The sequence below is a fragment of the Protopterus annectens genome, chromosome 2.part1 (assembly GCF_019279795.1).
Source record: "Protopterus annectens isolate FY-2018-M chromosome 2.part1, PAN1.0, whole genome shotgun sequence".
Classification (NCBI taxonomy): Eukaryota; Metazoa; Chordata; order Ceratodontiformes; family Protopteridae; genus Protopterus; species Protopterus annectens.
In genome coordinates this window covers 1340303695-1340329131 of record NC_056729.1, presented here as the reverse complement: position 1 = coordinate 1340329131, position 25437 = coordinate 1340303695, and the positions used below count along the sequence as shown (strand labels likewise).

At 41.9% G+C, this 25437-nt stretch overlaps 1 protein-coding gene across 1 annotated transcript in view; it reads right to left on the bottom strand.

Annotated features, from left to right (window-relative positions):
* ACOX3 (acyl-CoA oxidase 3, pristanoyl) overlaps positions 1 to 25437 on the bottom strand; it is a 1839061-nt gene that overhangs the window by 1664927 nt on the left and 148697 nt on the right. Inside the window, exon 2 of the mRNA XM_044062802.1 lies at positions 6352 to 6546. Within this exon, the coding sequence (XP_043918737.1) occupies positions 6352 to 6522 (171 nt within the window). The 5' untranslated portion in view covers positions 6523 to 6546. The remainder of the gene's footprint in view (positions 1 to 6351; positions 6547 to 25437) is intronic.

The window sequence follows — 25437 nt, the reverse complement described above, 5'->3', positions numbered from 1 at the left end:
GGAAGGAGGGAGGGTAAATTGGACTGCAGCAAGGGAATCCTCGAACATCTACATTTATGGTAGGTACAAAACTGTACTATGTTCTTCGTCTTCCCTTGCTGCAGTCCTGACTATTGGGTAGAATCCCAAAGCAGAGGTAAGGGAGGCTGGCAAATTATAAAGTAGCAGGAGCTGACAACATGCCTTGTAAAACAGCTGTGGCAAAACCAGCTCTAGACTTAGAGTATATAGGCAGGTGATAATGCCTAGAGAAAGTATGCACTGAACTCCAAGTAGCTGCTTCCAGAATATCCTTAGTTGCCACCCCTTAGAAATGCTGTTGAAGTGGCAGTAGCCCTAGTGGAATGAGGCCTAATCCCAGCTGGAACCTCTTTGCCATGATGGGAATAACAAAATGCAATGCAAAAGCCAATCCACCTAGAAATAGTTTGTTTTGACACAGGTTTGCCCTGTGAACTTAAAGCAAAAGAAACAAGTAACTGCTGAGACTGCCTAAAATCTTTAGTCCTGCTCAAATAATAACGCAATTGCCTGTGTACATCTAAAGTGTGCAAAATCTTTTCCCCTTTATTTTGAGGATCTGCAAAAAACGTAGGCAAATGAATAGTTTGGTTTAAAGCCACACTAGAAACCACCTTAGGCATAAAGGAAGGATTAGTACGTAAAGATACCCTGTCCTTATGGAAAATCAAAAAGGGCTCTACTGCCATAAGGGCCTGCAACTCAGACACCCTTCTTGCAGAAGTAATAGCCAACAGAAAAGCCGTCTTCCATGACAAATATTTCAATTCAGCAGTAGCTGCCGGCTCAAAAGGTTGTAGAGTAAGTTTTTCCAACACAAAATTGAGATCCCAAGCAGGAGTAGGAGCTCACGTACAGGGGGTCTTATATTCTTTGCCCTCTAAGAAACTGCTTGAACAAAGGATGCGAAAACAAAGGTGGGTCACAATCATAGTGAGCTGAAATTGCTGCAGCATGAATCTTTATGGAAGAGAAAGACAAACCTTTGTCCAATAACTCAGTAAGATATTGAAGAGCCACACTCAAATTAGGCTCTGAAATCTCCAAATTCTTTGCTGTACACCAAAATAAAAATCTCTTCCATTTTTCTGCGTACACTCTCCTAGTACTAGGCCTTCTAGCTTCCATAATCACATTTAAAACTTGTTGAGGAAGCTGAGACCTTCCATGTTTCAACACAGAATATGCCAAGCTGTGAGATGGAGAGATTGAAGCTTGACATTGAGCAGATGACCGTCCTTCTGAGATAACAGATGAGGAATCAGAGGTAAAGGCCATGGAGGCTCCTTTACAAGACTCCTTAGAAGTGGGTACCAGTGTTGCCGAGGCCAATCTGGAGCTATCAAAATCATCCTTGGCCTGTCCTGTCTGACCTTTAGTAATACCTTTGGAAGAAGAGGTAGAGGTGGAAAAGCATAGACATGAAGGTTTTTCCAACTGAAAGACAGAGCATCCACTTTCCAAGCTGTGTGATGAAACCCCTTTGTGCAATACTTTGGCAGCTGGTGGTTTAGTGGAGAAGCGAACAGATCTATGTCTGGAGTTCCCCATGACACTGTCAATTTCTGAAATACATGAAGATCCAGTTTCCACTCGTGGGGATCCATGATTTGTCTGCTTAATACATCTGCTAGGGAGTTCTGTGCTCCTGGCAGAAACCTTGCCTGAAGAGTCAGTTGCAGGCGCAGTCTCCCATAAAATCATTGCTTGCCTGCATAGAGGATAAGAATGTGTTCCCCCTTGCTTGTTGATGTACCACATGACAGTTGTGTTGTCTGTCAGAATCAACACCTGCCCTGGAAGAAGTAACTCCTTGAACGCCATCAATGCAAACTGGACTGCTAACATCTCCTTCATGTTGATATGTAGATGCTGTAGTCTGGCAGGCCACTTGTCTTGTATCCACTTTCCATTTAGATGAGCTCCCCAAGCAGTGTCCGAGGCATCTGTCGTTAAAATCTGACTCGCCTCTGGCCGGGTCACAGAGAGTCCCTTGTTTAGGTGACATTCCTGAGCCCACCACAAGAATTCCTTTTGAAGGCAAGGTATTATTTGAATGACAGTGTCCAAATCTTGGCAGTGCTGTGTCCATACATTTTGAGATACCATTGCAGCTTCCTCATATGCAGTTTGGCATTGGGAAGCACCAGAATACAAGATGCCATGAACCCTAATGCTTGAAGGACTGTCCTTGCAGTCAGCACGGACTGATGAGATAGTTGATGGAAGTAAAGTGACAGACTCTTTTGTTTGTCCGGGGTTAAAAGGCCATCTGGGCTGCTGTATTCAGTCTCACACCCAGAAAGCACATGTCTTGAGAGGGTACTAGACTGGACTTTATTTCGTTCACAGAATACCCTAGGCATCTTAGCACTGCTATGACATATTCCAGATGCTGTAGAAGGTGTTCTTTTCTTGAGCCAGAATCAGGCAGTCGTCCAAGTAAGGATAAATTTGAATGCCTTGAAGCCTGAAGTAAGCTATCACTGGAGCCAGAACCTTTGTGAATACTCTGGGCAGTAGATAAGCCAAAGGGCAATGCAGAGAACTGATAATGAAAATCTCCAGTTCGAAACCGCAGATACTTTCTGCAACTTAGCCTTATGGGCACATGAAGGTAAGCTTCCTTGAGATCCAAAGTTACCATCCAGTGATCCTTGCCCAGCAGAGGTAACAGTTGCTGTAACGTCAACATCTTGAACTTGGGAATGTCCAGATAAGTGTTGAGGATAGATAAATCCAAAATTGGTCTCCACGTGTTCCCCTTCTTTGGTACTAGGAACAGGCGAGAATAAAATCCAAGCCCTTTCTGACACAGGGACTGGCTGAATAGCCCCTATCTGGAGTAACTGAGAAACTTGCTTGAGAGCCTCTTTTCTTTGTGGAGGAGGAACATCTGGCATGCCTTTGAAAGGGGCATTGTGTGGAAATAAAATCTGTAACCGTGATGAATGATATCCAGCACCCATCTGTCTTGAGTGATTAAATCCCAATTTTCTTTGAAAAGAGACAATCTTCCTCCCAAAGGAGCTGCCAGGCGAGTCCACTGGCAGCTGAAAAGGCAGGTCATTGGGTCTGCTTACGAAAGGACTGACCCCTGCCCTCACCAGAAGTCCGAGCAGGTGAACTGTCTGATCTAGGCCTAAACGAACCTTGAGCCCTGCCCCTACCACGTCTAGATCTACCCCTAGACTGGGAACCATAAGCAGGATATGTCCACCCCTTAGCAGGCCAATTTCTACTAAACAATGGAGGTTGCACCTGAAAATAATCTTTAACAGTCTGCATAGACTTAGCTTTGTCCTCCATTTTCTTTAAAACTGCTTCCACAGGCGGTCCAAACAACACATCAGACTGTAAAGGAGCATCCAAAATCCTGGTCTTAACATGCTCAGCTAAATTCTGATCCTTCAACCATGCATGTCTGCGAAGAACAGAACTAGTAGCAGCCACCCTCGAGGAGGCCTGAACAGCATCAAAACCACACTGCAAAGAATGCTTACCCACTTGTTCAGACACATGAACCAAATCCAGCAATTCTTTACACTCAATACCTTCCGCCAAAGCATCCACCTTAGATTTCAATTGTGAAAGGAGATAATTCTGATATTTCAGCATATGAAATTGACAATTCAACGCCCTCATGGCTAGAGTGGAAGAAGTATATACTTTCTTACCCCACCTATCCAAAGCCCTTGCCTCTTTATCAGAGGGTACAGGATTTTTAACAACAGAAGCTTTAACACCTTTAGGCCCCTGAGAAACAGTTTCTGGGTCCGCCCTGGGACTCTTAAACAAGTACTTATGAGCTTCGGGCACCCTATAATACCTATCAGGCTTAACAGGAGCAGGAGGCAAGGAATCAGGGTTCAGAGAAGCCTCTGCAAAAACATCCTCCACCACATTCAATACAGGAGGAATAGCCAAGGGCCTATGCTGAGGCAAAAACAAGAATTCCCTAAGCCTTTTTCTGGAGTCAGAGTAATCTTGGCCTTCCCATTTAAAGTGCTCCCTCATGGAGTGAAGAGTCTCTGAAAATGAAAAATCCTCAGGAGGGGAAGCTGAAGGAGTGGAATCATCCACATCAGAATCAGAATAAGCAGGAAACTCTTGCAAGTCTTCCACAGAAGACTCTGAAGCCTGTGAACACTGTTCAAAACTATCAAACTCCTGTTCCACCCTAGGCCTCTTATCAGGTGGAGGCATAGAACCTCTAATCAGAGTAATCAAATCTTCAGCCATTTTAAGCATATGTTTCTTAGGCACAGAGCCCGAAATGCTAGGAGAAGCCCCTACAGAAGCTGAACTTGGCCTTCCTCTAAAAGAAGCTCTGGAAACAGAAGGAGAGGCCCTAACTACCTTGGGAAGAGAGGGAAGAACAGTTACCTGAGAAGCCCCCTCAGCCTGGCCTACTTCCTGAGAGGGCACATCCTGTAACAGTAAAGTATCTGCCTGAGACTCCATAGAGACTCCTGGCAAAACCTCTGGCTCCCTGAGCCTTCTAAAGGACCGGCGTCCGGGACTGCGGTTCCTCACCCTAGACTTCACTGTTTTGTCCTTGCGCTTCTTAGATGAAGCAGGCCGGAGCATCCACCGGCATAGTATAATTGCAACGCTTCCCAAACACTAACCTAGCACAATCAAGCCTCCTCTTAATAGTGCGCTTATTAAATCTAGCACAAGAGCGGCAACCAACAACGCGTGCGCAGGCCGTAAAGAAGGTATACACAATGTATGATAATCCCTATGCGGTATCTGCTTCCCACAAGAAATACAGTTATTCACTTTTTCTGACATCCGTAATATACTGAGGCAAGAAAAACCAAAATGTTCCAACGGGTTACTTAGCCAACTCTGTACTCGGTCTGAAACTCCGGTTTCGGAAAATCTCAGAACGCCAACCTGCACTCGCAAAATTGCTTCTGCATCGGACCATGCGGCAAAAAAGACTGAGGAAATGACGTCGGTCATGCGCATTAGTACCCTGACGTACTGACGTCAGTCTAAGGCGCCATGACCGACGTCAGCCTTATACTCTGGTATTCGGGCCGACTGGGACGCGGACTATACCCAATAGTCAGGACTGCAGCAAGGGAAGACGAAGAACATCTATAAGCATACAAGAATATAAAGTATTTCAGAAGATGCACAGTCGAACACCATATTCACCCTTCATCTTACAACCAGGCTGTGGCTCATAAAGGACCCACATACGATATTACAGACAGCATACAGCTTAGGAAGCTGTACACTACACATGCTTACAGTGATTGAATCTCTCTGGTATACACTTTAGTAGAACTAGAGAAATACTGTGTACCCTAGATCCAGATGGAGTATGCAAGCATTTAGAGGCTTATATACAGGTACCACACAGCATACAGAGGAATGAAATGCAAAATGTAAACCATTGCTGCAAAAGCAGAAGATAGGAATATAGAAAACAATTCAGAAATTTATCAAACTGTATTGTGATGTCTTTCTCATTCTTGCACATATTCTAAATCAACTTACAAAACTGTTAAGTCCTGCCAAGTTCTGCGCCTGTTTGTTGTGGGCTGTAGTGCAGATTGTGAAGCCCTTCAACCCTGTAGAAGCAGCTATGGTGCTACTCTGTTAAAATGGCAACAGTTCTGTATACTGGTAACACGAAAGAAAGATGAACAAACTTGTGGCTGTGTGTGAATATACATATATTGCACTGACTGTGCTTGGGTAAGTGAGCGTGTGTGTGTGTGTGTGTGTGTGTGTGAGAGCACGCATATATATATCAGCCTGTGTGTACTGTAAGGATAAACTTTGTTTTAAAATGCTACCACGGTAACAGTAAAGAGACTGCAAGCTGTGATCCCAAAAAGAGCAGTGAACTCGAACCTACACTGCCAGTTCACCTCTGAGACTCCAGTATGGAACCCAGTTTCTGTAGACAGCCTGTAAATTGTGCCAGCACTGTTACTTATGCATTGTAGCCCATTTGTATATAAACTGCACACTAGCTACATGGGATTAGTGCACAGTAAAATATCCCCTGCGATTAAGAAACAGTTTTCATAACACGGTAAGAAATTTTGTACAAACAGTGGCCACAGAATGGGTGGGGCAGTTCAGAAACACAATGAAAATGACAGTGGAAACCAAACAAATTCCAAAGCTTGCAAGTGTTAGCACAATGACATGGAAATGAGCAACAGTATTAAAAAGAAGGCAGCTATACAGTGAAGATAAAGCTTCTGAATCTCACTCCAAGTCACTTTATTAAATAAATATTTGGGGGATTAACTTTCATTTAAAATAAAGCAAAAATAAATAAAATTAAAAATACATTCATACCCTGAACTGTACAATGTCTTCTCCATATAAAAACAGTAACATTTCTTTCCAGCTGAAAGAAGCTCTTTCACGATACACAGTTAGTGGACCCCTGGGAAATTCTGGCAGTAGGTCATGCTGCACTGATGGGTCTCGACTTAATTCTTGTGGACTTTGCTGGGTCTTCATCATGGTTATATGCAGCTCAGCTTACACCTAAAAACATGCAAATAAAAGTTCATATTCATTATGTGTCCACTGTCAGACCCAAGTGAAAGAAGACACAAACAGCTATATTTCACAATACATATTCATACCTACCAATTTATCATCAAATGGCAGTGACATCAAATTTAAATAATGCGCAAAGATTAATACTTCTGACCAATAATGCAATAAAGCAAACTAAAATCATTTTTTATTGTAGTGCACTCCTTGAAAGCACAGCTTTTTCAGAAATTAAGACAGCTATGAAGGACAGCAACTCTTGAAGAATCTTGTAAATAAAACAAATCATCTTATTAAACCTCCCATATTTTAAAGTGGCAAAGATCTAGTGATTTTAAAAACTATGAAACGATAAATGTTGAAAGGAAATATCATAAGAACTGCAGTCAAGAAAGCAATGTTGTGTATTTCCCTAAACAGAGCATTATAAAAAATTTCAATAAAATAAGTTTAAGATCATTCAGAAATGTGAATTCAGAACACCTGCAGAAAGCAAGTAACAATGCATGAAAAAAATCCAAAGAAATACATAAAAAAACAAAAGCATTACAAACATGTACTATTACAATAATCCAATTCCCATTGCAAAAAGCAAATGACAATGCATGAAAAAATCCCAAAAATACATAATAAAACAAAAGCATTTCAAATAACATATGCTATTAAAATAATGCAATTCTTGTGGGTTATATTATTTTTTTCACAACTAGACTCAGTCAGAAATCCAGTGAAAGGTAAGAATTATGAGGATTGGCTGGTGGGAAGGATCTACACGACAGGAATGAAAGAAGAATAAAAACCTTAGAGTCCAGTTCTGTGTAAGATTATTAAGTTAAAACATTTAATTTAATAGCTGCCAAATCAAAAGAGGAAAGAGGTCACCCATGCTAAAGTTTTATAATAGATTCAGGGTTGTGGCTGAAAAAAAAAAGATAAGCTTATAAGCGGCATTTGATTCATTTGTTAAATGAGTATGGGAATTGGCCCAACATGGACCCTTTTCAATTATGACCTTGGCCAACAAAGGCTATTTACAATTTAACAAAGCCAATCAACCAGGATGTGTTTACAAGGTGCACAAAACCATCTTCCCAAGTGAATGTCTACACACACAAATCTCAAATGGAGAGTAACTGCGAGTAACTGCAGGTCAGGACAAAACCCTGGACTCTGCAAATGAAATGGTCATTAATCAACTGTGTTTCTTACAGAAACATATTATTAAAATGGTTATTATTCCTTGGGTCAAAGAGCAATCATAATTTGGAAAATATTACATAAAACTGAAAAGAAATTATACATGGCTGCTTTAATTTTAACTTTATTTTTTAGAGTCCTAATAGTATTGTGGAATTGCTATATGCGTTCATACAAGAATGTTAATCCTAACATGCTTGGCAGCAAGAATGGGAAATTGTCTCCTTTCTGTGCAGTGTACATCAATGGTCTGTAGTGATGGGTTTGTACCTAGCAAAGGCACACAAAACAAATCAACATATTTCTTTAACTGTAACAGGTAACATATAAGGAATGTGTTACATTTTAAATTACATTTAACAGGTATGCATCTCCAGCCACAACTCTTTTTCCATTTGTGTATATGGGGTTGGATTGTCATTTCAAAAGAGACAATCATCTAAACCCAATGTTAATATAAATTTGTTTACAGGACTGCCCCGTTCAATACTGACCATTTTCCATCTCAGTCCTAGAGAAATACAAAATGTTTCACAAACAAAAAAGGCAGAAATACATGCAATAAAAAAGGAGTTCGTATTAAGTTATATAGAAAAACAGCATCCGTACATTATAGTAAAAACACACTGTGTAATGCACAACATTTACATTAGTTTGTAAAGTGGGTCAGTCCTCTGTAATTCTGGCAGAGAAGTGGAAAGGAGATACGGACAGTTAGGAGACATTTCTGGAACTGCATTCTGAATTTGAAGAAACTATTTCCTTTAGGTCTTTCCCTTGGTTTCTTTTTTTTTTCAGTCAGGACACAAAGGCACACCTCTCATAAAGTGGACTATTAAGCATTAAATATGGGGGTAAAGGGTTCTATTGGTATCTTTGGGGAAGTCAAGGGAAAAGTGTGGAGTAACCATTCTAATTGAAAAGAGGCTTCAGTATAAATCCAGTCATACAAAAAGTTTCTCACAAACCTGTGAAATGTGCATTACAAATGATAGATGATTACAATATTCTACTTTCCCTGGTGTTATTCCCCACCCTGTACCCACTAAAATATTTTAGAAATTATTTTCTGATGGAAAAAGAAAAGATGAAAACAAGAAGGCTAAACCATGACAAAAATAATGACTATATTTGTCATGCACATCAGTGCTGTGAGTACATGCAGTACCACATGTGGATAAAGTACATATAACTTATCACAACAATGGGCTCCCTGACAAGCTAATAACTAATTTGTGATTGCCTCACACAACTGGGAACAAAAACAGCAGAAAGCTCTCAAAAGCAAATGGCATTCAAAAGTTAAAACAAAAAACACAATATAAAAATGTGCTTTTGCAGGATGGCAAGCCTTCCCCCACCCCTGTTATTTATACATACCAACTCTAAAGTTATACCATCAAGGGGAAAAGGTAAATTCCCTTGTACACTGGCAATTTTCCCATTCAAGGAAATACCTGGCAGTCACACACTAATGACTGATGGCTCCCATCCATCAGTGTTGCATACACAGCATGTATTCCTTAACTAAGAACATTTTCTGATACTAATGCCAAGACAGAATTCACTAGCACATTATGCAGGATCATTTTTTATTAAAGCAAAAAAATCCTCCTTGAAAGTTAGTAGAAGTAACACAAATCACAGTTCACCAAAACTCATCTGCAAGGGACACACAGCAGCATGGTGCTCAGTAGCAGTTTTGTTACTGAACCAGCTGAGCAAACCACAATGAAAAAATACCAAAGACTGCTCCAAATCTTCAAACTTTCTTCTTATATAGTTTAATGTTGTATAACATCAGAATGTTGGCATTGGGTCTGTCTACACCGCAGGAGAGAACAGACAGATGGAAAAGCTCTTCATCCATATGAAACCTGAAAATTTTCATTCATGACAAATACATGAATAAATGCTAGTAGAATGCATCTTCAGTATTTAAAGTAACCATCGCATTGGCACTTTCTACTGCTTGGAGCTTACATGAGTAGAACAGTTCTTCAATGATTTTTTTTTTGAAATGAGGTAGAATCTCAAATTACAAATTGATACTTTGCAAAGGCAGTCACCATTTCTCTGTCCTATACCTTGATCAAAGAAACCCTGAAAGTACTAAGAATGAGCTACGGAGAATGTTTTATTGAAACTTCTGTTATGTAACCCCCCCCCCATGACCTTCCTGACCTCTTTTGCTAATTTTACAGAAGCAAGGCTACTCGTGTTCTTCTTCTTGCTTTCCACATATCTTCCCAGAGAGAAAGGATGTCTGCACTGGGGTGGGAAGCTGAAGTACCTATCTCCAAAAATGTGCACAAAGCAGCAGATGGCCAGGTCTCCAATCCTAAGGGAAGGGGAAGAAAACAACCCGATGACAGCACTGCATTTGCTGCCTCCACGGCTAGGGCAACTGACTGGCTGCTATAAGTGTGATTTCTCCTAGGCTCACTGTTTCTATTGGATCTCTCTCTCCTTCGACCTAACAAACAGCACAGACGAGGTGGGCTTCTGAAGGAGTTGGGGAGGCCCATGAAGGGGCACATTTGAGGTAACTAGAAAAGAGGTGGGGGGACTCAAGAACAGAAGAGCATGGAAATCAAAAAGAAAAGTCTAAGGTCGTGTGGGGGTCAGAGAAGAAAAGTATTAAAAAGTAAGTATAAAGGGGAGTCTTTTTTTCTGGAATCAGAATATGGTAAAAACTGAAAAGACTTACAACTTCTGTGATCAACTCTTTTAACTGTAGGAGCCACACAACCTCCCCTGTAAGATTTTTACCCATGAATGAAACTCAGTGCAGTCAAAAGGTTCTTTCTATAAAAGGAAGTCGCTTAGACTGACCAGAAATATTTGAATCAGCTACATGGAATTAGTTTGTCAAAGATTCTGTTGTCCTAATTCTTGTTTCAGTTCTTGAGTTGTGTGACTAAGAGTAAGACCAAACAACGATGTAGAAATTGTAACAGATCTTCCCCGGGATTCAATAAACTCTGTGCAGACTACATGGAGTTCACATGTTTGCGCAGTGAGCTGTAGCAAGCAATGCATATTAGTGACACATGGCACGCCTAAGGTCGGTTTCGTGGCTGGCAATAAAGTTGCTGGCCAGGAAATTATGTAAGTGAACGCGGATACAATTCTGTTTAAAGCAGAGCACCTATGGTCTGCTGATTTGTGGGGAATGCCATAGTGACCATCAGGGCTTCATAGATAGCTGTGAATCTGTTAGTGCAACATATCTCTACCAAGGCCAAAATATTGCGGGGACATTTAACCAGAAATATGGACATATTTGCCATAGATGTCACATAAACATGTGGTAGAATGAAACTCAAATAAGAAGTTATGTACCTACCATAACGTTCCATGTTAGTTGTCTTTTCTCGCCTTCTTTCTTGCTTGATGGGTTCGGAGCCGATCCCTCGGCTCCGACTCGGCACTTGCTAAGCTCGAGAGTCACTTTTACCAGCTCGAGGCAGCCCCATATCCCATGATGCAATGCGGTAAGTACCCAGATCTCGTTTGTTGACAAAGGGCAATAGCACCAAGCATAAAATACTTCCCAAAGGAAGAAGAAACTTACAGATGGAAAAAGGACCAGGTCTGAATGGTCTTTAGCATAATAGTTTCTTATACAAGGTCTGTCCAGGCCAGGGGGAAGGAGGGAGGGCCGAAAGAAAGAAGGCGAGAGAAGACAACTAACATGGAACGTTATGGTAGGTACATAACTTCTTAATGTTAAGTTGTCAATCTCGCCCTCATTCTTGCCTGATGGGACCGCGTCCGTAGCACCTCTATCCTGGGTGGCTCAATGGAACAAACTCTTGAGGACTGTAGAGCCAAAACCGGCTCTGTCCCTGGAGGCCAAGTCCAATTTGTAATGGGAAACAAAAGTGTGAGGAGTAGCCCAAGTGGCCGCTGCACAAATAGTGTCCAAAGGAAGTCTAGCTTGAAAAGCTGTAGAAGTAGCTAAGCTCCTAGTTGAATGTGCTTTAGGTTTTGAGCACAGCTGTTTTCCCCTGAGCGTATAAATTTTAGAGATGACCGAAGAAAGCCATCTGGACAAAGTCACTTTAGAAACAGGAAGGCCTTTTTTATTATCCGCATAGGAAACAAAAAGTTGATCAGATTTTCTAAATTTTTGTTCTGTCCAAATAATATCTAAGTTGACGATGGACATCAAGATAATGTAGGTTTTTTTCTGCTCTGTCTTAATAGTTAGGAAAAATACCGGAGATCAATGGATTGATTCAAATTGTTCTTTGAAGCGACCTTAGGTAAAAAGGTTGGGTTAGTTCTCAAAGATACTCTGTCTTTGTGAAAAACCAAATAGGGGGGTCGAACCGAAAGAGCATGAAGTTCAGACACCCTCCTGGCAGATGTAATAGCCACTAGAAATAACGTTTTCCAAGAAAGATATTTCAGGAACAAGAAACAGCTGGCTCGAAGGGGAAGAATCAAGGATGTCAGCACTAAATTTAGATCCCACTGAGGAGGAGGATTCCTGATTGGAGGTTTTAGTAGGAAAATTCCTTTCAAGAAGGCCCTGCAGAGCCTATGGGACATAATATTATGATCTGCTATCCCGACATGAAAATTGGAAATAGCAGCCAACTGAACTCTGACTGTGGAAGAAGAGGAGCCTGCATGAAAAATTTCTGCTAAGAAGTCCAGAACTGCCTGAACAGGGGCAGTAAAAGGATCAATATTTTGGGCCTTAGCCCAATAAGAGAAACGTTCCATTTGCTTGTGTAAATCCTCCTGGTAGAGGATTTTAGTGAAGCTACTATGATGTCTCTAACTGGGTTAGAGATCAAAGGAAGCCTGGCTAAGGAAGGAAGTGGAGCAACCATGCTGTGAGGTTGAGAGAAGGGATTGACCGGTGCAGCTGACCGGATTGGTGAATCAGAAGATCTGGCACTGGGTCCAGATGCCACGGCTGCACCAAAAGGTGATGATGGAGGAACGGGAACCAAACTTGTTGAGGCCAGTAAGGGGCAATGAGAATCAATTTGGCTCTCAAAACGGTAGCTTTCTGGATCACCTGAGGGATCAGAGGAAATGGAGGAAGGCATAAAGAAGTCCCTGGGGCCAATCCTGGGTCAGAGCGTCTCTGGGGGATGGCTTGATAGAGGGAAGAGGCTGAAGAAGTCTGGACTTTTGCTGTTTTGGTGAGTAGCAAATAGATCGCAACATGGACGACCCCATTCCAGAAAAATCTCTTCCGCTATAGATTGCTTGAGAGACCACTCGTGAGGCATGAGGATAGCTCTGCTCAATCTGTCCGCTATAATGTTGGTTTTCCCAGGGATATGCGTTGCTACCAGAAACCGATGAGAGGAGATCGCCCATTGCCAAAGTCTGAGCGCTTCTCGACACAAGGGGTAGGACTTGGTTCCGCCCTGTTTGTTGATATACCAAACTACAGACATGTTGTCTGTGTGGACTGCAATTGTCCCTACGGGAAGAAAGTCGTTGAGGGCTTGCAACGTTAAAAGCACTGCTCTCATCTCCAGGACATTTATGTGCAGATGGTACTCGAGCGGTTGCCACGTCCCATGAACCATCCTGCCCTGATAATGACCCCCACCCGATCAGGGAGGCATCCGTGGTGACAGTGGCTAACGCGGACGGAGGTACAAAGCACCTGCGTTGGTGAACCTGAGACGATGTGATGCACCAAGCAAGATGCTCTTTGCATGTGTGTGTCACCAGAATCTGGTGACGCATTGGAAGTTGCTGGTATGACCACTGTGTGAACAGCATCCACTGAAGAAGGCGCATGTAGAATCGAGCCAGGGGAAGAAGAGTAATGGCCGCAGCCATGAGACCTAATATCTTTAGAACCATTCTGGCCTGTATTTTCTTGCTGGCCAGAATGATCCTGACATGAGTCTGAATGTCTGAAACTCTTTGTTCTGTAAGGGTAGCTGACATCCGAACAGTGTTTAAGTTTGTCCCTATGAAGGTAATAGACTGGCAGGGCGATAACGATCACTTTTGAAGTTGATTGAGATGCCCAAATGAGAACAAAGGTCTATTGTGTAATCCCTGGCTTGTATAAGCTGATGCCTGGTGGTGGCTGACAGGAGCCAGTCGTCGAGATACGGAAACACCTGGAATCCTTGGCGTCTCAGGTGAGCCGTGACCACTGCCATGCATTTGGTGAACACTCTGGGGGCTGTAGTGAGACCAAAGGGCAGGGCTCTGAACTGGAAATGACTGGACCCCAGCCGGCGGAGAAATCTCCTGGAGCGTCTGTGAATTTTGATGTGATAGTGCATCCTGAAGATCTATTGAGCACATCCAGTTGTCCTTCTGTAAGAAGGGCAGAATTGACTGAAGAGTGACCATTCGGAATCTTGTCTTCCTGACAGACTTGTTGAGTCTGCTGAGATCCAATATTGGTCTCCAGTCTCCCGTCTTTTTGGGGACCAAAAGAACCTTGAGTAGATTCCGGGCTCTGAATGGTCTATTGTAACTGGCTGAATGGCTCTTTTTGCAGTAGTTTTGCGATTTCTGACTCTGCAATCTCCCTTAGACCGGGTGGTACATCTGGAAGGGAACTTGAGGAAGGGACTTTCCTCGAAAGGAATTATGTAACCCTTGGATATGATCGACTGTACCCATCTGTCTTGAGTGAGGGAATGCCAGGCTTCTGGGTACAGTGATAATCTTCCCCGACTGCCTCCAAGGAGGGACAGCCGGGCAACACCTCAGGGATGCTGAAAGGGCTTGTCAGAGAGGCTCCCTGTTTCCCTGGTTCTTGGACCCCTCTGCCTCTAGAGCGGCGTCTGTTATTGTTACCCCTCTGCCTCTAGGGGTAAACTGACCACGTGAATCGGCGTGACTCCTTGGGATTTACGGAACCACATCTTCCCACCCTTCTGTCCTTTGGGATAAGGCCTAGAAGGGGTGGAAAAACGGACTCCAACAGCAGAAAGAGTCTTGCCGTCCTGCTCGCACCTGGTCAAGGTTTCCTTCACCTGAGGGCCAAACAAAGCTGACCCATCAAAGGGAGAATTTGTGAAGGACGCCTTAAAGGGATCCACAAAATCACATAGCCGCATCCAGGCTTGGCGTCTAAGAGCCACACCTGTGCCTGCGGCTCTACTGCTCCATCCGCAGCATAAGATATTAGCCGCATGGAGGAGTTTGCAAAGGAATTGAGGGTTCCTAGCTGAGAAGCAATTTTTCTTGAGCCCCTGCAGCTGTAGGATCCTGAACTACTTCTCCCAGCTCCTTCAGGATATCCCTCTGGAGTCTGGTGAAGTGACATAGGTAATTCAGCGAACGCATAGCAAAGGTCGCTGAGGAAAACATCCGCTTACCGTACCTATCCATGGTCCTAGAGTCCTTATTAGGAGGATGGACGGGCACGGAAGGATCTGCAAGTTCCTTTTTGGTGGCCGCAGCCACCACCATGGCATCAGCGGGGACACCCTTAGTAAGGAATTGTTTGTCACTCGGGGCAGTGAGAAATTTTGAAGGCCTCCTAGGGACTGGCTCTACAGAGTCAGGAGCTGCCCACGCCTTTCGTGCAATCACCTGCATATGGGGGTCGAAAGGCGGAGACACCCAGGAGGTGGAGGGCCGAGATCCAAACGCCTCTAGGTATACTGACTCATCCTCAGAGGGATTGTTGGTGGGCCAGTTTCCCCTCTGTTTCAGAAGTTCTAGGATGTCTGAGAAGGAGACATCCTCAGAGGGGGATCTAGGGGATCCCTCTGACTCATCAAAGTCAGTATCCGTGACAGACTCGGGAGTCTACATGCTTCCTCTTACAAGTCCTCTTCCTAGGAGGATCTCCCGAAACATCAGGAGAATCCTCGGAAGAGGGGGAAATTCCCAATGGGGAAACCTGAGGCGGAGGATCTCTGGGTCCTGTAGCAAGAGAAGTGGCAGAGATGTCAACAGGTACTATAGAGGGAGGAGCTACGGGAACAGACTGCTGACTGATACCAGTGGCCAGTACACTCTTCATCACCTCGAATGCTCCCCTCCCAGGCAGGTCCGAGAGAACCCGCTCCGAAGAGCTAGGAACTCCAGGGACCACCGAAGGAAGTCTCCGAGGCAGATGTCGGAGCCGAGCTCACCAAGGCCAAGGCTCCAAGGGGAAGAGCGGGTTCGGACAAGGGTCCGATGCCACTCACCCCTCGGAGGAGACCATGGAAGCCCGACCACCGAATCCCTCTAAGGAAGGTCTCGAAGAGGAGATAAGAGTAGAGGCTGAAGGATCAGAAGCAGGTATCCGTGCTGCCGCCGTAGCAGTAACCATTTCCGAAGACTCCAACTCCAAGCTCTGGGGTAGAGTTGAAGGAGGAACTGTAACGGGGTGTGGACCAACAGTCGTCTGTTGAGACGGACTGTGTAACATTTGGGCCAGTACCTGTGACTTGAGTAATCTACTGACCACTCTCTCTAGGTCATGATCTGACAACCTGGATGACCTTGAAGATCGGGTCTGATGGCTCCGTTCCGATAGAAGAGGTGAAGCGGGAGCCGAAAGTACCGGCCCCAAGGAAGGAGACCTCGACCTCTTCCTGGAATGAGCCATCGGAGCCGATACTATAGATCCTGTCGGAGCCGACTCGGGCCGACAGGAAGCTCGATGTATCGGCTCCAGCGGAGCCGATACAGCCACCAAATAACGGTGTCGGAGCCGATCGGGCCGACACCGATGCCTATGCCACATGGGTGTCGGAACCGATCGGAGCCGACATCGAAGTGGTCAATACAGATTCGGCACCGATAGCCATCGGTGCGAAGGCTGTCAAGCCAGAATCGGCTCCAGCCGGAGCCGTTCTCGACTCAATACGAGTCGGAGCCGAGGCCGCAGGCTTAGATACAGAAGCCTGGGCCTTGGAAGGTTTTGCTGATTTTGGTGGAGCCGACTTAGCCGGAGAGCCCTCCGGCTTAAGAAGGCCCCTAAGAATCAGCTTATTCCGTCTCTCCTGCAGGACTCTCTGGCTGAAGGAGTGACAAACAGCACAGGAGTCCTGCAGGTGAAGAGGGCCCAGACAATACAGGCAAGAAGTGTGACCGTCTGTCAGAGACATCTTCTGACAGCACGAGTCACACTTCTTAAAACCTGAGACCCTCTCCTTTGACATGGTGCTGAAAAACACACACACACACACCAGTCAAATTTAACTGAAATAAAATACCAAAAGGTATTCTATAAAAACCAACACACACACCCTAACAGGGGGGGGATGGGATAGGGAAAAGATTGACTAACAAAAATTAAAGGAGACAGGGAATTTCTGTCAGAAAAGGTACAAAATAAACTTAAAAACTATCAATAAAAGGTTTTTTACTAAAAAGGGGCTTAAATATCACAAAAGTGAACAACTTACCAGGAGCTGGTAAAAAGAAGACCTCCTAAGCGAAGCGGCAAACGAGATCTGGGTACTTACCGCCTTGCATCATGGGATATGGGGCTGCCTCGAGCTGGTAAAAGTGACTCTCGAGCTTAGCAAGTGCCGAGTCGGAGCCGAGGGATCGGCTCCGAACCCATCAAGCAAGAATGAAGGCGAGATTGACAACTTAACATCATACCTTTCATCCTCTTTGAGCAAGATATGTGGACAAAGGCATACATAACGGGGGCAGATATTTAATACTGCACATCCAAACCTGAAAGTTAATACAATAAATAGGTATTACATTAGCATGACCTTTCTGAAGAGCATGAAGTTTGAAACTCACATGTCAGCCATCATTTTCTGACTTCACTTCACAATGACATCCCAATGATTAGACAGAAAACAAAAATGTTATGAGGAAAGAAGACAAATATGAGACAAAAATGTTATGAGGAAACAATCACAAAAAATGTTATGAGGAAACAATCACAAATATGTGACAAAAACTGGACATTCTGCACAAATCAGGGCAGTTGAGACGTATGCACTGAAATGTATGTAATATTGAATCACATCAGTCCAAAGATGATCCCAGTGATATGGGAGAAAGCCACAAATTTGATAAGGAAAACATCTGGACATCCTGGGAATATCTGGACAGTTGAGAGGTACAAATGTGAAGTATATGGTCCTAATGTCATACAGGACAGTGCATCTACAGTGCAGAGTACTGTGATATCCAATTCCTGGTATTCTGTACTGAGTTAACGATCTGTAAGAGGATATGGACTGCCATGTAAAATGATCACTCAGGGGAAGTGTGTATATTGAATGGGGATACACAGATGAATTGCAGGAATAAACACAGGGAAAGAGGACAAGTAAAACTCCCTCATGTACAGCACAGAAGTGCATATCAATGGAAGATAGTTGTAGCAACAACACCAAGCACATATCTATATGGTACAGTATAAACTGTACAGTGAAAATGTATTGTCTGTGACTGTCACACAATGTGACATAATGGGGAGGATGTCTGTGTGAGATAAGCATCCTTACATGAATAATGCAGAGGACACCTATCAGGGATCTGACATGCAATTAGGGCAGGGTGCATACTGTGAATCTGTGCAAACTGATATGCCTGAATACGAGTGCACTTTCAGCAGAGGTCTCCAGCAAGGTGGCCACAGGTAAAGGATCAAGAAAAACATTACAAAACCCAACCATAATCACAGACAATGTCATAATAATACCAGTACTAATCCCATGCCTCTGACATAACATATGTGATGTGGAGTGATAAAAGATGAGTCTGCACACACACAAACAACTATTATGATACATACACACACTATGAGGGTAACCATGGAAACTGTCCTGCCACTATAACATCTACAGGAGGTGTAAGGAGGGACACTGCTATATTTGTATGTAACAGTATCGGCAATACAGTCTAGTTGCCTTGTGTGCGTGGCATATATAAATAACACAATCCACACTGTCAAGAATGATATACATCCCAATAAAGTTGTCAAACAATTATGTACGTAGTGTGTGCATAAGCAAAACAGGTAGGACACAAGCATCTGGTGTAACAATGTGATTAGTATTCTGCACCATCAGACAGTCATGTATATTCCACAGAAAGAATACCTAGGTATAGCAAATAAGCTGTGGGACAGTGCACTGTGACAAAGGTGGTACACTTCAGTTACACATCATTGTAAGATTTATAGGGAGGCACATGAAGAAAGGTGCATTGTACACAGTTATTGGTGTGATGAAGGCTGAGAACCATGAAGGTATTACAGCCTCTGATGTTCATGTCTTTCACATACCCAGTACTTGTGTTACATTCAAGGCAGTAGCCAGCACTGTGACCACATGCTGGTGGATGTACTACTTACCATCTACCCAGGACATGGGTCAAATACCTATTGGCCTTATTATATGGTGTGATGTCCACATTATACTTGGGTGGTGTGTTTGTTTCCTGATTCAACAAATTCCTCCCATGTTTTCTGTCAATACAGGTGTTGTCATGGCTGTTGCAGCATTTTCTGGTATGTGTGGATACTGTCTGTATTAGACTAATATCACAGTGGGAGTCAATGACTGCCCACAATCTGTAGTCCACAGGCAGCTGTTTGGACACATCATGTTTATGTCATCTGTGATGCTCATCACTTAACTAATGGGCAGGAAAGGGCCTAGCAAACACCACTGATGTACCAACCTGATCACTGGACCTGAGATATAGGTCACACATTTCAACATAGTGAGATGCCATGTATGTCATACAGTGGTCTATCCATTTGACGATATAGCCATTTATGTTCACATATGACAGTGTTGACTGAATACGTCAGTGTGGATTTGTGTCAAATGCTTTGACCTGGTCAAATTCCACAAGATGATACTGTTGTCATCAGCGCTTGCTGCAATCTGTTGTATAGTCTGCATCTGTTAGGAACTGGTAGCCTTAACAGTAAAAAGTTATCTGTTAGGAGGTGGTAGTCTGACACACCCAGTGGAAGCAATGGAGAGTGATGGTGTTTCCCTAGTTCCAGTTATCACATTTACTGTGAATGCGCACACTGTTTGAAACTGTTGCACTCCACTTACCATCACACAAACACAGTGCTCAGAGTATTTTCACAATGGTAAGCAGAGCGCAATAGTGTCAAGCAGTAAGACATTACATAATTGCAGGTGCAAGTTCAAGGTTATTGGATGTACAGGCAGTTGTGTATATGTGTTAGGCAATTATAAAAGCCATGCCAGTCCAATCAGCAGAAATATACTTACCGGAATATAGTACAAAGTATGCCCACAGTCATACATCTGATAATAAATGTAACAATACATAGATATATACAGAAATAACTGACACAATACTAGTGTTTCAGCCCTCATACATATAATTCAGGTCAACTCCATTATGTCAAGTGTTATAAGTGAGAGTGACTATTATGGGAAGTGTATGGAATATGTTGTATTTGAACTCAGGGCCATGTGTATGGCAGTCCTACACCTACACCTGTTATCACAAGAAGGTTAGGAAAACACCTGTCTATGTTGCAGTTCATTGCTATAAACTGCAATGTTACAACAGTAAAACAAGAGTTGCGCACCCTGTACTAGAACCCATGACCATCTGTACTCCAGCCCTACACTTACACCTGCTGCCACAGGACTAGTTGCATGACATTCCCTATCTTACTAATCATTCTTATGGTTTCACTGTTAACAGTAACGTTGCTTAGCAAGTTTGTGTGAGATGCCGAATAGTATTAACTGAATCCATATTTCCATTTTTGGCTGTCTGGGTCCTGTCTGCTTCCTGGGAAGGTACAAAGCACAACGAAAAAGTTGAGGTAAAAAACACACCTTTATCAAACACAAAGCTTTCAGGTACAAGACCCTTTCTCAATGATAGACACAGGTACATTAAAATCAGACATTAAATACACGCCCAACACATCACGTGACCCGCAGCCATGGTCATGTGACTAATACATTAAAATAATTGCGTTGCTTATAATTTTAAAACATAAACAAGTAAAATTAGATAAAATTCATACATACATATATTTGCTTACTTTTGTGTACTTATATTTATATGCACACATATATACATAAATACATTACCTATATTACTTTAACTTAGTGTGTTGTATTTTTATTAGAACAGGTTTTAAGGAAACATCAAAATTTAATCCAGGGGATGTGTTAGCTGCTAGCCTTACTATCCACTCATATTCTTTATTATCTAAATGATTACATAAGTCCCCTCCCCTGATAGAGCTAACAACACATTCTATTACTCTAAACTTGAAACTGTGTGTAGAACCACAATTTAAAATATGCTTAGATAGAGCATTAGTCTCCACTCCCCTCCTTATACTTGATTTATGCTCTATGATGCGTTCCTTAAGTTTTCTAGTCGTCTTACCGACATAGAAACAAGCGCATGCCTCACACGTTGCCAAATAGACAATGTTACTTGTCATACAAGTTGCATGGCACCGAAAAGTAAATGTCTTCAAAGTGACAGGATGAACAAAACTACTACCACATTCTGAAGAATCAGCTTTCTGTTTGTATATGTCACTACAGCAACTACAATTATAACAACTAAAAGTACCATTACCTAGTCCATTAAGGGAAGTAGCATTCACATATTCAAAATCTTTGTAAGCTAGAACATTCTTAATAGTTCTCATATTTCTGTATGTGAACAAAGGAACGTCACCTATAACTAATCTAATATCTTCCTGAGCTAATAGCACCTTCCAGTATTTCCTTATTATAGTTCTGACTGCATATGAAAGAGAATTGTAAGACATAATAAATCTTACATTAACCCTTTTATTTAATTTGTCCATTGGGGCAACAACATCTGTACTTGTATTCAAAAATACAGATGAATACATGGAATATCTATTAGATACTACATGTTCTCTAGCTTCTACCAGCATACCTTCTGGATAGCCACTTCTTCTAAAGTCTCCACATGCCTCATCAATTTGTTGTAAACACCTGACATTGTCAGTATTTAACCTACTAACTCTTGCCAGTTGCCCCCTTACTATACCCCTAAAAATATGGGGTGCATGCATACTAGACGCATGCAAGTATCTTCCTGATGAAACTTCCTTCTTAAAAACAGAAGTGTTAATAACATTGTTCTCCTTAGTTAAAGAAATATCCAGAAAATTGACAAATGTCTTAGAATAATCAGCCTTAAAGTGTAAAAAGGAAGTAGTATTATTCAAATATATAATATAGTCTTGTAACTCACTGGATGTTCCTTTCCATAAAAGAAAGCAATCATCTACAAATCTCTGATATAAAACTATGTTTTCATTCATAAAGGTAGTCCCATTACTAATATAAGATTTCTCCCATTCATAGAGAACAATGTTTGCATATGTATTTGCTACCGGGGTTCCCATAGCCACCCCCGTTTGCTGCAAATAATATTCCTTATTGAATATAAAGATATTATTTTTTAAAACTATATCCAACAACATGCAAATGTTCTCTGTGTGCCTAACAGTAAAAGTGAGTGACTTAAAAATTCCCTTATTGAATTGATGCCATATTCATTTGGTATGACAGTGAATAATGAAGTAATATCTAACACAACCATGTAAATATTCTGACAATCCATGTTAGATTGCTTAACTTTTAAATACCACATTCTAAGTTTAATAAGAAAATCAGTGCTGTCTTTAAGGACAGTTTCACATTTACCCAAAAGTGGTTGTAACTGCCTCTGTAAGTACAAAGAGATAGGTTCTGTTATCCAACCATTTCCTGAGACAATAGGTCTCATAGGGGGATTTTCACATGATTTATGCACTTTCGGAATGCCATATAGTTGGGGAATGACAGGACTAGAAACAGTGAAAAAATGAAAAAGATCCAAAGAGATGTCACCTGACAACTGTAAGTCATATATACACATGTTAACACAACAAATACACTTTTTTACATCAGCATATTGTATCAGTTTGTATGCAGTAGCATCCCCAATCAAAGATAATACTGAGTTTATATACTTATTCCTATCCATTAGAACTATGGAGCCCCCTTTATCAGCCCGCTTTATTACCACATTAGGTTCACTTTTTAATTCAGACAATGCTTTGTATTCATCATAAGAGAGATTGTAACGTCCATTAGCTTTTCTATTACTATATACATGTCTTATTTCAGTTTCACATAAGTCATTAAATGCCAGTAAAACTGGAGCATACACTGGTACAAAGCGTACTCGTCTTTTACAAGCAGTGGAGTCATAAGTATCACTTTTAAACATCACTTTTAGAGCTACAGATCTAATAAACAATTTTAAATCAGTTATAACTTTTACCATGTCTTCCACACTTGTAGGTATAAAATTCATACCTTTGCTCAAAAGAGAATAATGATGGTCATTCAAAACAAAGGAAGACAGATTTACTATGCCTGCTACTGCCTTCTGGCTAATTTCAGTTGCTTTGGGGGGCTCTCATTCTTCCGTTTATTGTCCTGCACTACCATATTATTCCTAGGTTTACTTCTTCCCCTCGACGTTGACCTCGAGCTGTTTGAGCGTTCTTTGATACGTTCCGCTTGCTGCAGTTGAAAAGGTTTAAAGAAATTATTTAAAGTTTGTTGTGAAGATCGTAAAGACAACCCAGGCCCACCTTCATTAGTAGCTGTTGAAGTAGTGGATGTAGAAGCAGATTCAGTAACTGCACAAGCCACAGTGCTACTTAGAGCTGCCGCGCCCTCAGTGATGTCATCGCTATGTGAAGTGGATAGCAGTTCTGGCTCCAAGTTCAAAGCATTAGTTGTTAACAGGGGAAACTCATCTAGGGAATTTAAAGGTGTAGTATATGCTTTCTGCTTCATTGTTGTAGGTACACATTCACTATTAAAGTTGTTAGGTTTATTCACTTGTGGAACAGTTCTTTCCATCTTAGGCCATGATTGGTAATCTCCCATGTCACGTACAAGTTTTCTTTTTTTCACAGTTTCTAGTCGATCATCCATGGTGGCTAGCCTATCCAACATGGACTGTAATAGAATGTGTTGTTAGCTCTATCAGGGGAGGGGACTTGTTTAGATAATAAAGAATACGAGTGGATAGTAAGGCTAGCAGCTAACACATCCCCTGGATTAAATTTTGATGTTTCCTTAAAACCTGTTCTAATAAAAATACAACACACTAAGTTAAAGTAATATAGGTAATGTATTTACGTATATATGTGTGCATATAAATATAAGTACACAAAAGTAAGCAAATATATGTATGTATGAATTTTATCTAATTTTACTTGTTTATGTTTTAAAATTATAAGCAACGCAATTATTTTAATGTATTAGCCACATGACCATGGCTGCGGGTCACGTGATGTGTTGGGCGTGTATTTAATGTCTGATTTTAATGTACCTGTGTCTATCATTGAGAAAGGGTCTTGTACCTGAAAGCTTTGTGTTTGATAAAGGTGTGTTTTTTACCTCAACTTTTTCGTTGTGCTTTGTACCTTTGACTCTGCAGCAGTATATACTTGGTGTTCCTTTGGTGCTTCCTGGGAAGGCCAGTTGTCGAGTCTGAACACTGCCGTGCTTTGCACAAACCAGATAAGCATAGCCAAATCTGACATTAATTTTTCTCCATCTCATGTGTTTGCGCTAATAGGTGCATTGTGCAAACACTGACCAATAAATTAAAAAAAAAAAAAAAAAAAAAAGGGACAGGTAGTTGGAAATGAGGAAAAGCAATCTGTGACACACACTAGGAAATGTTAGTGCTCGTAAGATATTTCTACATAGGTCTGGATTTGAACTCTCACTCCAGTGCACCTTCAGAACACAAGATTGGTGTCTTATCCCTCTTTGTCACACAAACAGCTTTGCAGAACTTAACTCAATATGCACACAACTAACTGCAATAGCATCTACAGTGATATCAAATCATACGAGTGCTATTTCTACATGTATTAGTTTTGGATGTAGTGGATCTAGTGATCCCACAACCTGCCATGATCACTGTTTAAAAATATAAGCTCTGTCTTACATTTCTCAATTTGTTGGCCAATCTTCATTTATCCGAGCAGTAATCTGAGACATGCAGTGTGTAAGCCATTTTATATCACTGGCCTTAAAATGTGTGAGGAATAAGGATATTAAGCAGAAATAATATCATAAATCTTATACAGCTGCCAACAAATGAAGGGCAGGCTGGATGTTAAGGAACACAACCTGTGAGTTGTGTGCTGCTTACTTACATTTCCAACCTTACATCTAACACTTTGAAGATTTAACCTGACATACCCAGTGGAAGTAAGGCAGCTTGCAGTGTTGTATTGTTTTCCTTCTCCCAACCACTAATCAGTCACAGTTATAATCCATTAAAAACAAACACAGAGGGAATGCCTGAACTATGTTTACATCTCCTACACAGGCCCAATTTTTGGGGATTTAGCAATTCTGAGTTCACACCTCATTTGCATCTTCACCATGCTAACAGCTAATAGCCCTGAATCTGCACCATATAAAAAGACAACAGTGTAGCTAGGCAAACTGATGGTTTGGAGACTTGTTTATGTTGGGAAGACTGTACATAACACTATTTCTTCAGGAGATATCTATGCAGATGACTACTGAACTTCAGAAGGTATGCTTCTGTTTGGTCAGCTACATACTGCATATGCTGGAATGTATTTAAGAAAAATCTGAAGCAAAGGCTTTTCCACTTTTATCTGTACGCATTAGTCAGAAGTGTATAGATGACACGGGCATGTTTGCCAAGCCATTTCAA